The sequence below is a fragment of the Paramacrobiotus metropolitanus genome, unplaced genomic scaffold (genome assembly GCF_019649055.1).
Source record: "Paramacrobiotus metropolitanus isolate TYO unplaced genomic scaffold, Prichtersi_v1.0 Parri_scaffold0000091, whole genome shotgun sequence".
NCBI lineage: Eukaryota > Metazoa > Tardigrada > Eutardigrada > Parachela > Macrobiotidae > Paramacrobiotus > Paramacrobiotus metropolitanus.
Window position 1 is genome coordinate 569,703 of NW_026570311.1, and position 13,518 is coordinate 583,220.

General features: G+C 44.5%; 2 protein-coding genes across 4 annotated transcripts; one reads left to right on the forward strand and one right to left on the reverse strand.

The window, feature by feature from the left end:
* Positions 1-268: 268 nt before the first annotated feature.
* LOC129596514 (uncharacterized) lies at positions 269-7,048 on the forward strand. Of its 3 annotated transcripts, none has more exons than XM_055493814.1 (4): positions 269-770; positions 1,750-1,911; positions 2,068-4,572; positions 4,765-7,048. In XM_055493814.1, exons 3-4 carry the CDS (start codon positions 3,760-3,762, stop codon positions 5,053-5,055), a joined length of 1,104 nt encoding a protein of 367 aa, XP_055349789.1. In that variant the 5' UTR covers positions 269-770; positions 1,750-1,911; positions 2,068-3,759; the 3' UTR covers positions 5,056-7,048. The 3 variants fall into 3 exon arrangements, with proteins under 3 accessions (XP_055349789.1, XP_055349790.1, XP_055349788.1); XM_055493815.1 differs by lacking the exon at positions 269-770 and adding an exon at positions 1,413-1,623 and having other exon boundaries at positions 4,644-7,048; XM_055493813.1 differs by lacking the exon at positions 269-770 and adding an exon at positions 1,413-1,623.
* A 2,303-nt stretch (positions 7,049-9,351) lies between these two features.
* On the reverse strand, positions 9,352-12,264 carry LOC129596512 (thyrotropin-releasing hormone receptor-like). Its single transcript, XM_055493811.1, has 2 exons — positions 11,903-12,264; positions 9,352-9,965 (listed from the first exon to the last, which is right to left on the reverse strand). Exons 1-2 carry the CDS (start codon positions 12,240-12,242, stop codon positions 9,352-9,354), a joined length of 954 nt encoding a protein of 317 aa, XP_055349786.1. The 5' UTR covers positions 12,243-12,264.
* Positions 12,265-13,518: the final 1,254 nt, after the last annotated feature.

The following is a 13,518-nucleotide window of genomic DNA, read 5'->3' on the forward strand; positions in this document are numbered from 1 at the left end:
TCACAGAACATCTGTACTGGTATCTGCTCCCACATTGCTCACTGTTACACTTGTGAGCGGGGTTCACTAGCGTTGTGAGCGGGGGTTCACTAGCGTTCACACTCGTGACGCTACTCGCCATGGATTACGTGTCTGTGTTGTGTCTCGCCTCTGATTGGCTAGTGGGCGCGGCATAGCACGTGCTGCACAGTGATGCACACTGTGGAATTGGCTCCACGATTTGACGATCGAGCTGCGCCGATCAGTGTTGATTTTCTGTGCTCCAGAATTGTCAATATTAAAAAGTTAGCAATTAGCGGTGCGACGTTTTGTGTTTCCGCATAGCTCGCAATCCAGATCGCATTGCTCGCTCCACAGGATCTATCCCGTTTAGGTCTCTGTCTCTGGATCCATTCTGGATCTAGCTTTAGACACTGTAAAGCGGAGCGTGGGCAATGAAACTTATGAGAAAGTTGCGAAAACGTTTTTAGTCTTCGACAACAAATTTTGCAGTATTTGTTTATAAGGTTTAATAAGTTGTATTGCGTTGCTCATGGTTTCAGTATCACGCCAGCGAAATTCTTTTCGTTCGGTTATCCTCTGATAACGCGCTTTACTGAATGGCAGATGTGAGACAGAACGTTGTGTGTTTTGATAGGGACTGATCGCCATGCGCATAATCTTTGTGATAAGTTCGTTTTCAATCGATCAAATTAAATCCGAAAACGTCGCCAAATAGCTTTGTTTGCGAACACATCACGCGATTGTCTTTGGGTTTTTCAGTTAACAAGGTACGAGTACAATTTTTAGGTTTCAAAGAATTTTTTTATATAAAGAATTTTTTTCATATATGTAAGTTCAATTGCCGGTATAAGTTGCACATACAGTAAAACCTCGGTATTACGTACACTCTTAGGCACGTACACCCTCTGAATTGAGTACAGTTAAGGGCGTACCAAGGTTATTGTACAAGCGGTAAAATGCCCCTGAATTCCGTACACCTCTTAGTTACGTACGAATTTTTCTGTGCGGAGGGTGTACGTAAAAGCGAGGTTTTACTGTAAATGAGCTGCACATGCAAAAAATTTCCAGGATAACGCGGTAGTAGGTACTCGTATGTCCAACCGACGGCGTTATTTCTAATTAATTTGTTGCAACACACCAGCGTCGCATTACAGGCACCATGGCACATAGCGATAATACGTGATTGTGAATCCCATTAAAACAAGTCGAAATTGCGTTCATTTTTCGCTCCTTTGTTTATCCTGAATTGTTTACCTAGCTTACCAGATTAGGAACAGCAGACAGAAATGCAATCTTTTCTCCGCATTCTCGTTCCGAAACCGTAGTAAATGAAGTATTGTAATCCTTATCGGCGTTTCCCGTAAATATTATTACCAGAATGGTTCACGATTGTTTGCCACGCTGACAAAATCAGTTACGCAATGCGTGAGGGTACATGAGAGGCTATGGGTATAAAATGTCATGCTTTTGCGGCCTGCCTGTACAATAATCATTCGCAAACCTGTTTTGACCTATTTATTACACAAGAGAATTTGTCGTTAAGCAAAGAATACCGCTAAAAATATCCCGAAATGTCGCGCATCGGTTTCGTACTGATTGTTCTTGGCACAATGGCTGTCGGTAAATTTAACATGCCTAGAAAGAAATTCTTTCTACTTCAGTGATACTAAAGAAAATTACGCTATCCGTATTTTTTTGTATACATAAACTGATAAACCTACAGTATACTAATGTTGTGTTCTGTAGGAGAAATATCAGCACTGAAATGCTACGTTCGACACGATATTAGTCAAGACGATAAAGAAGTCACCTGTCCGCCGCCTCTTGAATCGTCTCTAACGATGGTCTGCGTGAAAACGACTTTTGTACAGGACGCTAACAACGCTGATCTCTTCCTCGCCCTGACTGGTAAGATTGTATATTATACATCACACACCCGTATTTTTATCTGCAACTGTTTATGTTAGTGAATACTGAATTTTTTGAATATTGAATTGAATTTTCTGAATCTAATATTGAATTTTCTGTCAGTGACATAATTAAGTATATGAACTGGGGATTTAGGCATGAAGAAAGGCTGCCGAATCCACCCGAATGTCAATTCAAAAGTGGAATGTGCAACGGGAGCGATTGATAGTACTCACTACGAACACTGCTACTGCAACACCGATTTGTGCAATTCAGCTGATCACCGGACTGTGATGCCCTGGCTAGGATTGGGAATAATGGCTACAGTTTTCTTTCGATGGGTGTAAATTTTTCTCTAGTCCGGGACTATAACAACCGCAAGTAAGGGAAAAATGCCGATGGTGTGCATTCCATAGTTTGCACTTTAAAATGACATGATTATTTTTAACAGTTTTTCAAATGATACCCCCATGATTATCACAGCTTCGCAAGAATGCTGAAGTAATCCGTACCAATACTGGAGACAGTTAATAGGTGAAAATCATAAAAAATACCACGTTTCTTGTAAATGCATTTAGCATCATTTCCACAATTTTGCGCTGTACAAGAAGCTATTGTTGCGTCCAATGAATTTCTTAAAAAAAGGTGGCATTTTTTGGTGGCGTTTCTGAGGACGGGTTTTGCGATTATAGCAGTGATTTTTGTTTATTTTCGTTTGTTCGTGGGTAGCAAAGATCTGGAATTTTTAATTAAGTAAAACCACAACCGGGCCCACCAACAATTATAACTGCCAGTTTGGCGTTAAAGTTCAATAACTGCTTGTATTCGGAATAAATTTAAAAATCTTTAAGCAACTAGAAAAACTGAGACAACTGAAAAAACTGAGACAAACAAAGTTGATTAAGTTTCGGCGATGCATTTTCCCCAACGAAATGGCGGGTCACCTCCTACACTGGAAAACGCAAAACGAGAAATCACGATGTGGCCCAAATTTTTTTTTATTTTGCCAATAATTGAACAGACAGCCGGGGAAAGACATCATCACTTTGGCTCCCTGGCGCGAAAACAAGAAGGCAAATCACGTGTACGCAAGGCAAGCAGAGGCAAATCACGTGTACCCATCTGCACTTCCAAGCAGTGCATCATAATATGTGAACCATACAGCTGCATCCAGGCTGATCCAGCGAAGCTCTAAGATTTTCCAGGTTGAACCAGCGAAACCGACTCCGCCTACGTTCTGAAAAATCCGGTGCTGATTTCACGCAAAGGATGGCGGAAAGCGATCAAATACACGGCTTGACGGATACAGCGACTGAAAAACCAGAAGATCGACAGAATACAGGAACCGGATGTTTGTCGTCCACGTCAGCATTGCTCTTTTCGTTAAGTACTTTCACTCCGCACTAAGGGCTGTGTAGCGCCAAGCCGCGTGATCTTCCGAGAAGCCGGCAAAGATAAAAAGTTTCCTGCACTCACACTCTCAGAGTTTGGTAACGTCATCCCGTAATGCACCGAGAAAAAAAACCGGGCATAACGGCACATACCAGAGTTCTTGGTACCGGCAAATTAAACAACTGAAGTGCCGGACACCACTGTTGCATTTGATGTGGGTTTTCCTGATCTGTTCCAGATGAGCATCTCTGCTCTCAATCTGTAGGCTGCATTGCTGTTGCACTTTTAGACATATCAGCTGCATTATGTAGCTGCCGCAACCTTTTTGTTGTGCGTACCTGTACCTGCGACATAACCATAGCGCTTCCGCTTTTTTATAACAAGGACTAATAAGCAAAAAACCACAACTGCTGCCACTTTTGCATTGATGTTTAGTAACTGCTTGCTTTCGGAATAATGGCCACTTATCCCAATCGCAGCTTTAACCAAACCAGTTTTACTGAAGACTCTGCTAATCTTACCGAAGTCGTCGATGAATCGTACACAGACTATTACTATTTCAACAGCTGGATTTTCAGTGAGAATCTCGACGTCGTTCTCTGCTGTTTTTGTCTGACGCTGAATCCGCCCATCATCGCCCTCTTCATCCGGCTTCCCCATCTGCGCAGTTGTCTCGCCGTGTACGTGACCTTTCTGGCCGGCTGTAACATTCTGCAGGGCATCAGCTATCTCCTGGTGGTTTATCTGTCGTTCTTCCTCCAGAATATCAGCGATGACTGGGATTACTGTGTATTTTATGTTTATTTTCGCGAAGTGCTGCTGGCAATGCCGCTGCAGATGCACGCGCTGATCGCCTTGTCGCGCTTATGGGCCCTCAGTTTCCCGGCCGTATACGAGCGTCTCCACACGCCGGCGCTGGCTTGGATATTGTCTCTGGCGACGGCCGCGGCCACCAATCTCATTTATCTTCCCTTTATTCTCTGGGATCGCTTCTTCTCGCTCGAAGAATCCTCTGCTTGCGGCCGGAATATCATTATCTTTGGCAATGAGACAGTGACTGCTTTTTGGGCGGCACTGCAGATCATGGTGCACAATGTGCCCATGGTTTTCATCCTTGTCAGCTACCCACCACTGTTCTGGCTGTATCGGAGGGAACAGCGCCGCAAGGAGAAGCTCATCGAGAAGCAGGCGGAGTTGCTGAACTGTTATTCGGTCAATTTGAGCCGGCGTGCATTCATAGATGCGATATATTTTCCGAAAGAGCAACAGGTAACGCTGCACTATGGCATTGTTGTTGGGGTCAGTCACGGCCACTAACTTGTTGAGCTTTGTATAAATAGGATGGATATACTAAAACATCTGTTTTAACTCGGCAAAATCCGTCGAGAAACGGTGTCTCTAAAGTGTAAGGAACGAGACTTAAGCATGGCACACTTGATTCGCTCGTTGTGCATTTTTCAGGTACAGACTGTACAGCTGGTAGAGAAGAAACCGTTTTTCCGGATTCGTCCGTTCATGACGCTGACTGCGCTGACACTGAGCACCGTTATCTGCTCGACGCCAATGTTGGTCGTCTACGATATGTTTTTGACTGGTTCAATGTTGGTCAATGGGTTCGAGTATCGGATTGCCTGCTTGTTGATGCTCTGTCAGCCCATTCTGGATCCGGTGTTTTTCGCGCTGAGCATACATTCCGTGCGGCATACAATTGTTGTCGCAGTGGTCCGAACATGGAATTGGCTGCGGTCATAAGAATTATTTTTTTAGGACTTTTTCGGGTGAGCTGGTCTGGTCTGTTTGGTCTGGTCGACCAAATGGTCTGTTTGTTGATTTCCTACATGTTTTGAGTATTGTTCCTGATCTCATGAATCATGTACGATATAATGCGGTGATGTTCTTTTTATCAAACGAAAAGGGGAAATACTGTATGTAGAGCGCACTAGTTACTTAGCGCACTAGAGCACATTTGAACAGTAATTACAACGTTATAATCATGATAATACACCATTGCCGTACAGTTGGATAATTCTACTGATGGGCAGGATGGTATCTATGTTCCGGTTTAACACAAAAATCTGGTCAACAACAAAAAGGCAGTATTAAAAGGCTATGACAAAAATATTTCCTCTAGCTTCTCGTGATCCGGTATTGTGCCCATCACGCACAAAGCGTTTCCTCTCTGAATTTGTATGGAGATCCGCTGCCGGAAGAATTTTTCGCGCGAGGTTGTCCGGTAGCGGCTGCGACGAGGTGTCCGATTCTGTCGACCAGTTTCTTAGCTCCGTCGCCCAAGGGTCCGTATATTTCAAAAGCCGCGGCGGCAAAATTATACCTTGGCTGAAGCCACGCATGTTTCGCGAGCTTTTTCGTTTCCGCCAGCTCCGCTGCGGCACCGACGTTGACGGTGGTACGGTCAATATACGAACCTGCCAGGGTGTCCACACAGGTCACGTCTATTGCGAGTGGTTTGCCATTTTCCCATGGGATGAGCGTAACGACATCCGGCCTTTTATTAACTTTTATGCCTAATCCCTTTGGTTCCATTCTGGCAGGGAAACCACATGTCGTTAGCGCGCGAGCGAACTCTCTGCTGATGCCATCATGTCTAGGTAAACGTCCAGCTGATCGTTTACACCGCATTCCGTGCCTCCCGAACTCGTCCACCCATTCACCGCAATTACACTCATGAGGGGTGACTATTGGGGCGCCTAATCGTAGAGCGACACTGGTTTGAAAATCAATATTTTCCAGCAGATTGCCTAAGCAAGCAGCTGGTAAGGCGTGGATCCAATAACCGGATTCAGGAGTCGACACCGCCTTCAGGTGTGCAATTTCCGTGGCAGAGACACGGAGTGTCGAAAGGTGAGAGAGTGAACGCAGGGTTGCGACAGTGTCCCAGGCTTTTTGGATGCTTTGGAGAGGTTCAGCTGGCAAACTATCAAACTAGTATCTACTTACGCTATCTACTTACTTTACTTACGCTAGTATCTACTTATCAAACTAGTATCTACTTACGCTACACGTGGGGCCGCTGTTTTATGTTTTAAGCTTACAATTGCCTATTAACGTAATTTTAACATTGGTTAAAAAGATTCACTCTCCGGTCGCTCTATTGTAAACCTCTAATCGAAGCATCAGAAGAAGCATCTAAAGTAAGGACCTGTGCCGTGCCAACAGTTCAATGTGGTGGGTTTTGGGTTTGCTCTAGTCGGGAAGCCCTATTCGATCCACAAATCAACCGTGTAGGCACACACTGGAATGGGATAATATGACATTTGGGATCAGCAAAAGTCTCTCAGTCTGTGGTGTCGCTCAAATGTTTTTCGTGGGATACCTTAATAATAACAGTTTCGCAAATTTGCGCATTTGGGCAAAAGAGAACACTGTATTTGACGGACACTCACTCGTACGAGAAAACGTGTTCCAACTACAGTCGTTCTACAGTGCTCCACGCAAAGGTCACAGCTTCCGAGAAATCTCGGCTAAAATCGGTAACTGACGACGGTCGCTGGTAAATTTTCCGAAAATACCGCGCCTATAATATAGGGGGAAAAATGTGTCTAGCCGAACCAGTCCCTTGTACTTCTGATGTAAGCCAGCTGGTGGTTTACGTTGTGGGTGCACAGCGTCTTATGTAAAGCGCTGCTATTAAGGCAGTGCGGCACTGACGGTACATGTGGTATTAGCTGCACCAGGCAGATCCGGGCTATAATGCAGTCTTAGCCTGTTTACCTGCAGTTGTACGAGTGCTGCTTATCTGTTATCAGTACCTCAAATCTTAATAGCAGCGCTTTACATAAGACGCTGTGCACCCACAACGTAAACCACCAGCTGGCTTACATCAGAAGTACAAGGGATTGATTCGGCTAGACACATTTTTCCCCCTATATAATCTGCTGCAGAATCATGCTGCCGGGAGCAGCGAAGAATCAACAATTGCAATTTTAGACAAAAAGATGGCTCAGTTCCGTATCCCATAATAGCCTGTACAGAGTACAGCAAGTGATCCTGTTCGAAACCAGTTTATTATGCTCGACTACGTGGAGTTCGCTCGTAGCGCAATGTAAAGCATGGTCTCATAAAAGTGTACGCTGCATTTTGCTGCAACTGGTACGAAGAAAATAGTTTGCGCTCCCTTTCTGTAGTTTACGAGAGGTGTTGTATAGTAATACATAATTTTCTCGGCTGATTAGTTTACGAGAGGTGTTGTATAGTAATACATAATTTTCTCGGCTGATTAGCGCGCTGGAAATCAAAATACGTAAATCGTACTTGCGAACACGGCACTCCCAAAAACCCTTTTTTATCAATCTATTTTCAAAACCAATCATATCGCAGCGCACTACACGATACTCTTGGTCCGAAACATCCAGTTATTTTAATCTGGTGCGCAGTAAGCTGTGGTATGCGACGGACCCATGCCGTTTTAAATCCTTTTGCCATCCAAAAGCACACTACTAGGTAGTGTTGTTTTCTGTTTCTAATTGAGCAGTAATTTGTATAGGCCATTATTTACGAATACACTTTTCCTCGTCTTATTGGTCATTTTACAGATACATAGGTTGGTTGTAACACTACGCCTTCCACTTTACTGTAGTCCGCTGTGCCCATATTCTGCAACAGAAATCCGTTTCCGCACAGTGCTGAGAGGCCTGAAGCTTCCCCAGCGGAATGGATCGCGACAACGCCGTGGACGTTCGGGGCAGCGATCAGCGGATGCGGTACGGACGCGTGGTAGACGTGGCGGAAGATGGCCTCTTCGTCGATCTCCTCTGTCCCGAGAGCTCTCTCTGTCCCAGGTCTCGTCCCAGTGAGAGAATGTCCAAGTTAGGACATTAGTGGATTGGTTCTGAACCACATGGAACCACCATGGAACCACAAGCGGACCAAGTGCGCTCTCACATGCCGACTTGCTGTCATGCTACCTCTAAGCCCCGTGAACCAATGGAACCAATGGAACCAACCAATGGAACCACCATGGAACCCAAGTGAACCAAGTGCGCTCTCTCATGCCGACACGCTGTCATGTCCATGTGGTTCCATTGGTTGATGTGAATACATTTTTTATGTGGTAGCTGCCAGGTTTTATCGCTTGCCATGCCATTGGCAGGTGCCACTGCCACGTTTAACATTCTGCCCGCTTCCCGTACTGTAAAAAATTCCTACACGCTAATTTTTCAGTACGAGTTTATTATTTAAATTTTAATAGTTTTACAGCGTCTCACATTCACAGTAGGTCAACAACACTACGTACAGCTTAGGACAAAAAAGACGCATAACCCCACACCCAGATATCTGTACGCATGTGGCAAGTGCACTTGTACGACAATCGGATATTTTAGCTGAGCCGTACAGCGCACTGCACTGCATGCGTTCGGAATGCTGTGGGTGGGATTATGCGTCTTTTTTGTCCTAAGCTGTATACACTATACACTGCTGTATTAAGATTGAAAAAAAACAGCCAAATTCTCCATTAACAATCTTATTCTTTCCTGGCAAAGTGCCCAAAACTGCTGCGGCATTTCCCTTCATGATAGCCAAACTAATGCGCTGTTTAAGAAAGACCGGGGATCTGCTCTCGCCTGTCTTTTCCCTAATCAGACGTCCAAAGAAACTGACCACTTCCTTAGCAGCTTCTCCTAGGGCTCCCATCGAGTACGAGTTTTGTACATTTGTTTCATCGCATTCCAGTGAATCCTGACAGTTCAGCCCTGTATTCCTCATGTACCACGTTAGTTTCTTTGGCTCGTTTTCATTTACTAGGTTGCATTCCTTACGCGGTTATATATTTGTAAAACTGATACGTGTGAAAAAAAATTGTGCATCTGTAATTGTGAACAGCGTGAATCTGTACAAGTGTATCCATACAAGCATTACTGCGATGTTTTTCCGATGCCGTTACGATGCTTTTATGATTTTGCTGCATTTCCATCGATTACCTAATCATTTTTCATACTAGGTAGAACCTCTACGCGGAGTCTTTGAATTACTCTGTACTTATTACGTCATGATGTTATGGCAAGGTGCACTGCATTCAGATTTTAAGTGTTAATTCTGTGAAGCTGTGCAACGAAGCATCCCTCGGAGTGTCGTCTGGATATCTTCCAAACCGGCGGTAATATAGATTGGATCCAGTGTCGCTTGCAGGAGCATCATGGTAGCACCAATCTGGTTGAAAACCGTGTTGCTGTATCTGTATAGTAAACCGAGCTTTAAATAAACCGTATTAGGCAGCCAGCAGATACCTGCCGTGATGGTAAGTATGGTGAGAACTTTGTAGCCGCCCGATCGCCGGCGGACGGTTTGGTTGCCGCCGGCCGCTGCAGATGGATTCACTAAGGCAAGGTCATTTTCTCTTTGCGCTGCTCTGACTTGCCTTCGCCGTCTTCGCTTCAGCAAAATATACGGAAAACCAAAGAAAATTGCAACTTGTGGCAATGTGTAAAACCAGAATTCCGTAAATGTTAGCAACTGCCACTGTGTGCGGCTTTGACTGGAGTTCACTAAACAGTAAGGAATATCCAGAAGGAAACGGTAATACATCGCATCGCGAATCAGTTCCGGCAGCAGGAGAGCGTTAATGTATATCCAAGTGGCCAGGCAGATGGCGAAAGCCACCGCCTTCGTGTGGTGGCTTCGGTAGCTGACCGGAAAGGTTACGGGCAGGGGATAAAAGGTGGCAGTGGCACCTGCCATTGGCAACTGCCACCGGCAGTGGCAGTTGCCACTACGCGTTCTGGCAAGCGATAAAACGTGGCAACTTAGAAAAACTTAGAATCAGCTTGAGACAGTTCTGTGATCCAACGATAAGGTCCACAGGAAGAATCTTTGTGCCTACAGGGAGACCCTCAGCCTGAGCCATGTGCCTGCGCCTTCCACTGCAATGAGAGCTGCAACGCTGTTCAGCAAACGCAACCCTCACGAAATGCCCCCAAATCAGTGCCGCTTACAATCATAGCGCGGTAATGCGACGGTATTACAAAAGCATTCCATTCGTGCATTTAAATTAAACCAATGAATTTCGAAAAATCGTTTGATCATGGATGACATCCTGACACATGTCTTGAATGACTGAACTAACTATAATGCTTCACCCCTTGATAAGCGTAGTGTAAAACAAACTTCTTTGACAAAGGAAGGATTGTGAAGAGGAAAGGAGGGAAATAAGAAACATATCTGTCATAAAAAAAACGAAAATTTAGAAAAGTCGTCGTGTAGTGTTTAATTTTTCGCTTCAGTGCTCGCAGTGCACGAAAGCTGATACGAGCGCTTATAGTTGCTGGTACATGCAATTCCTTAAGAAATCTTCATGTTCATTCAACACGAACGCTGTCGAGTGTGCCTGTGTAGATCTCTGTAAAGTGTAAATAGTAAATAAGTACTGCAATCAAATTAATCGAAGAGCCGCGGCGGACGCAGTGCAAGCCGAATTGCAAGGCGCCTTTGCCCTCTGATTAATGGGACACATCTGTCCCAGACTTGTGGTAAGGCAACGAAAGGGAAAAGAACAGAGCGATTGATTCTGGCAGACAAAGAGCGCGCCTGCCTTTATTTTTTAATGTACACTAGGTACGAGGATGGAGTAAATGAGCTCGATGCACCCGAGCAAGGGGTAACAGAGCTCGTTATCCGTAATCGTGCCTGTGCAATACGGCCAGCCAACAAGAGACGGCAGTTTGATCTATAACGCAGAATAACTGAAACAGCCGTTGAGACCGATAGCTACCTTTTTCTCTATAGACTCAAATGTTAAACAAGATCGCTTGTGTGACGTGTCTTACACATTTCTAAAGAAAACCACTCAACCCGCATTTCAAAAGAATAAGAAAAAAATGGCAAGATTTTTGATACCAAGAAAGTTATTATTAAGGATGACAGAGAAAAGTTATCGCCATTTCTGTTTCTCGTAGACAAAGCATAGAGTTTGTGCGTGGACCCGACCGTGGATCGAGGGCCCGCGCTCAAGCTCGGACTTGGACTACTAAAACTTGGACTTGGACCATACTTGGACTTCCTAACTTGGACTTGGACTTCTCAACTTGGACTTCTAAATTGGTCTTCCCCTTAGAAAAAAATAGTAAGAATAATAAACCAAAGAAAACTAAGAAAACTAAGAAACCTAAGAAACCTAAGAATCCTAAGAATCCTACGAAACCTAAGAGCCCTGAGATACTTACGAAACCTAAGAAAGTCCAAGTTGAAGCTTAGAAGTCCAAGTTCTAAAAGTCCAAGTTAAAAGTCCAAGTTTTAGCAGTCCATGTCCGAGTTAATTGTGGTCCAAGTCCAAGTTTTCGTAGTCCAAGTCCGAGCTTGAGCACGGGCCTGGATCGAGGTCTCATACTAAATCTATGAGACTCGGGGTCTGCCTCAGCTGAGGTGTCCAGGAATAAGGTCTATAGTTTGCACTTGTGAAAGTACACAGATTCTCCCTACAAACAGAACTTATCGTGAATGGCACAATCTTTACAAGCTGGTTTTTAATTTTTCAAGTTGCCACTTTTTATCGCTTGCCAGAACGCGTAGTGGCAGCTGCCACTGCCGGTGGCAGTTGCCAGTGGCAGGTGCCACTGCCACCTTTTATCCCCTGCCAAGGTTACGGCCCAAATGCGGTTGACGGTGATGAGCATGTGGCTGTGCGTAATCGCAGAGCTGATGACGTATTCCATATACACATAGTAAGTACAGGCGGCGTACCCGAACGGCCATCTATCGAACAAGGTGATCGCGACGTCCAGCGGTCCAACTGCTAGTAAACGCAACAAGTTCGCCAGTATCAGGTTGATGAGATAGATGTTGAACGGTGTGTAACTCGAATTCGCCCTTAGAAACGCTAGCAAAACTATGCAATTTGTTATGCCCCCAGCTGCAGTAATGATCAGAATCCAGACTGGAAAGGCGCTCCAGTTTAGTGCAGCTTCCGAAATTTTGAATGTTGGCATGACTGAAATGTTCGCTGCGGGCTCGGTTCTGTTCATTTTGTTTATCTCGAGGGTTTTACGTCTTACAACGGAGTTATGCAGACACAGACGCAAAACACTGAGACGATACTGTCTTGACAACAAGCTGTAAGCCAGAATGATAAATATTCGCTTGCTGAAATACAGATTAAGGCTACGAAACGCTGTTTACGTCTATGCAACCTTCTTATGCAGTCACAGACTCACAGGAAACAATACTGCCCGCATGCACAAGCCTTTGTTAATTGTAAACACTGTAGCGATTTCATAAAATTTAATGACAAACACCTGCCAGATGTCGTAAAGAACGTTGCCGTAAGAACCTTCCATGGATTGTCTGACGGAAATGTCACTTGAACCGGATGAGCGACGGATGGTTGCCAATGTCATCCTTAAAAGTTCCTGAAATAACACTTGTTGAACCGAGTTAACTCGGGGATTATTTAGGATAATATCTGCAAAAGAGCGCTGTATCCCGGAAGTGCGAGTGCATGACCTTCCTTCTTGGTCTTTGCTAATCTTTCCAAAGCATCTAATTAGGGGTGCAGTTTTACTGTGGTGCATTGACCAACATGGGACATATCGACAACAAAGAGTGCCGCAAGCTGGTGTAACATGCACATACCTACACAGTCAGATTGTTTTGTTGTTGTTCAGTACAGCAGAAGCGTAAGCCAAATTTAACGGTCGAACTGCTTAGATGTAACTCCATGTTGTGGCGAAGTAATTGCACCTCGGCTGTATGATTATCCAGCCCAGGGAGTGGTTAGAATATTGTAATACTCTGTGGATGAATCCATTGAAAAAGTTTGACCGTTTGAGACTTACCATTGTATGACAGCATGACACTGCCTGCGGAGCGCCATCAAAGGTTGATTGAATAATTTCGTTTACGAAAAACGGTTTACTTGCATCACGCTAGGTAATACTGGAGAGTGGAGATATTCGAAAGCATGTTTCTGGCTGTTTATCGCTCTTTCCTCAGCGCCCTGTTTCACCATCGTACATGTTGTTAGTGATAATATTTGTACGAGCGATAAGACCACCCAGTTATGATTCATTCCATCGCGTTATGAATTTGTGTGCACTTTACCGGGTACTTCTCCTTCTCATGAATTTCTAGAATTCAGTCTTGTTCAGCTTGCTACAGCTTGCACCATCTACTTGATCAACTTGTCCTAAACTCTTGCCCTAAACCTTGCTCCGTTTCTTGAACGCCTTGTCATTAAACATGCCTTGAGTTACGTTGTTGCGTTTG

What these genes read in the sequence shown, in the direction of transcription:
- LOC129596514 (XM_055493814.1), top strand. Translation starts at nt 3,760, where the DNA reads ATGGCCACTTATCCCAATCGCAGCTTTAACCAAACCAGTTTTACTGAA. An exon ending in ATTTTCCGAAAGAGCAACAG is followed by an intron (nt 4,573 to 4,764) that starts GTAACGCTGCAC and finishes TGCATTTTTCAG; the next exon opens with GTACAGACTGTACAGCTGGT.
- LOC129596512 (XM_055493811.1), bottom strand. Translation starts at nt 12,242, where the DNA reads ATGCCAACATTCAAAATTTCGGAAGCTGCACTAAACTGGAGCGCCTTT. An exon ending in CACCGTCAACCGCATTTGGG is followed by an intron (nt 9,966 to 11,902) that starts CCGTAACCTTGG and finishes TTTATCCCCTGC; the next exon opens with CCGTAACCTTTCCGGTCAGC.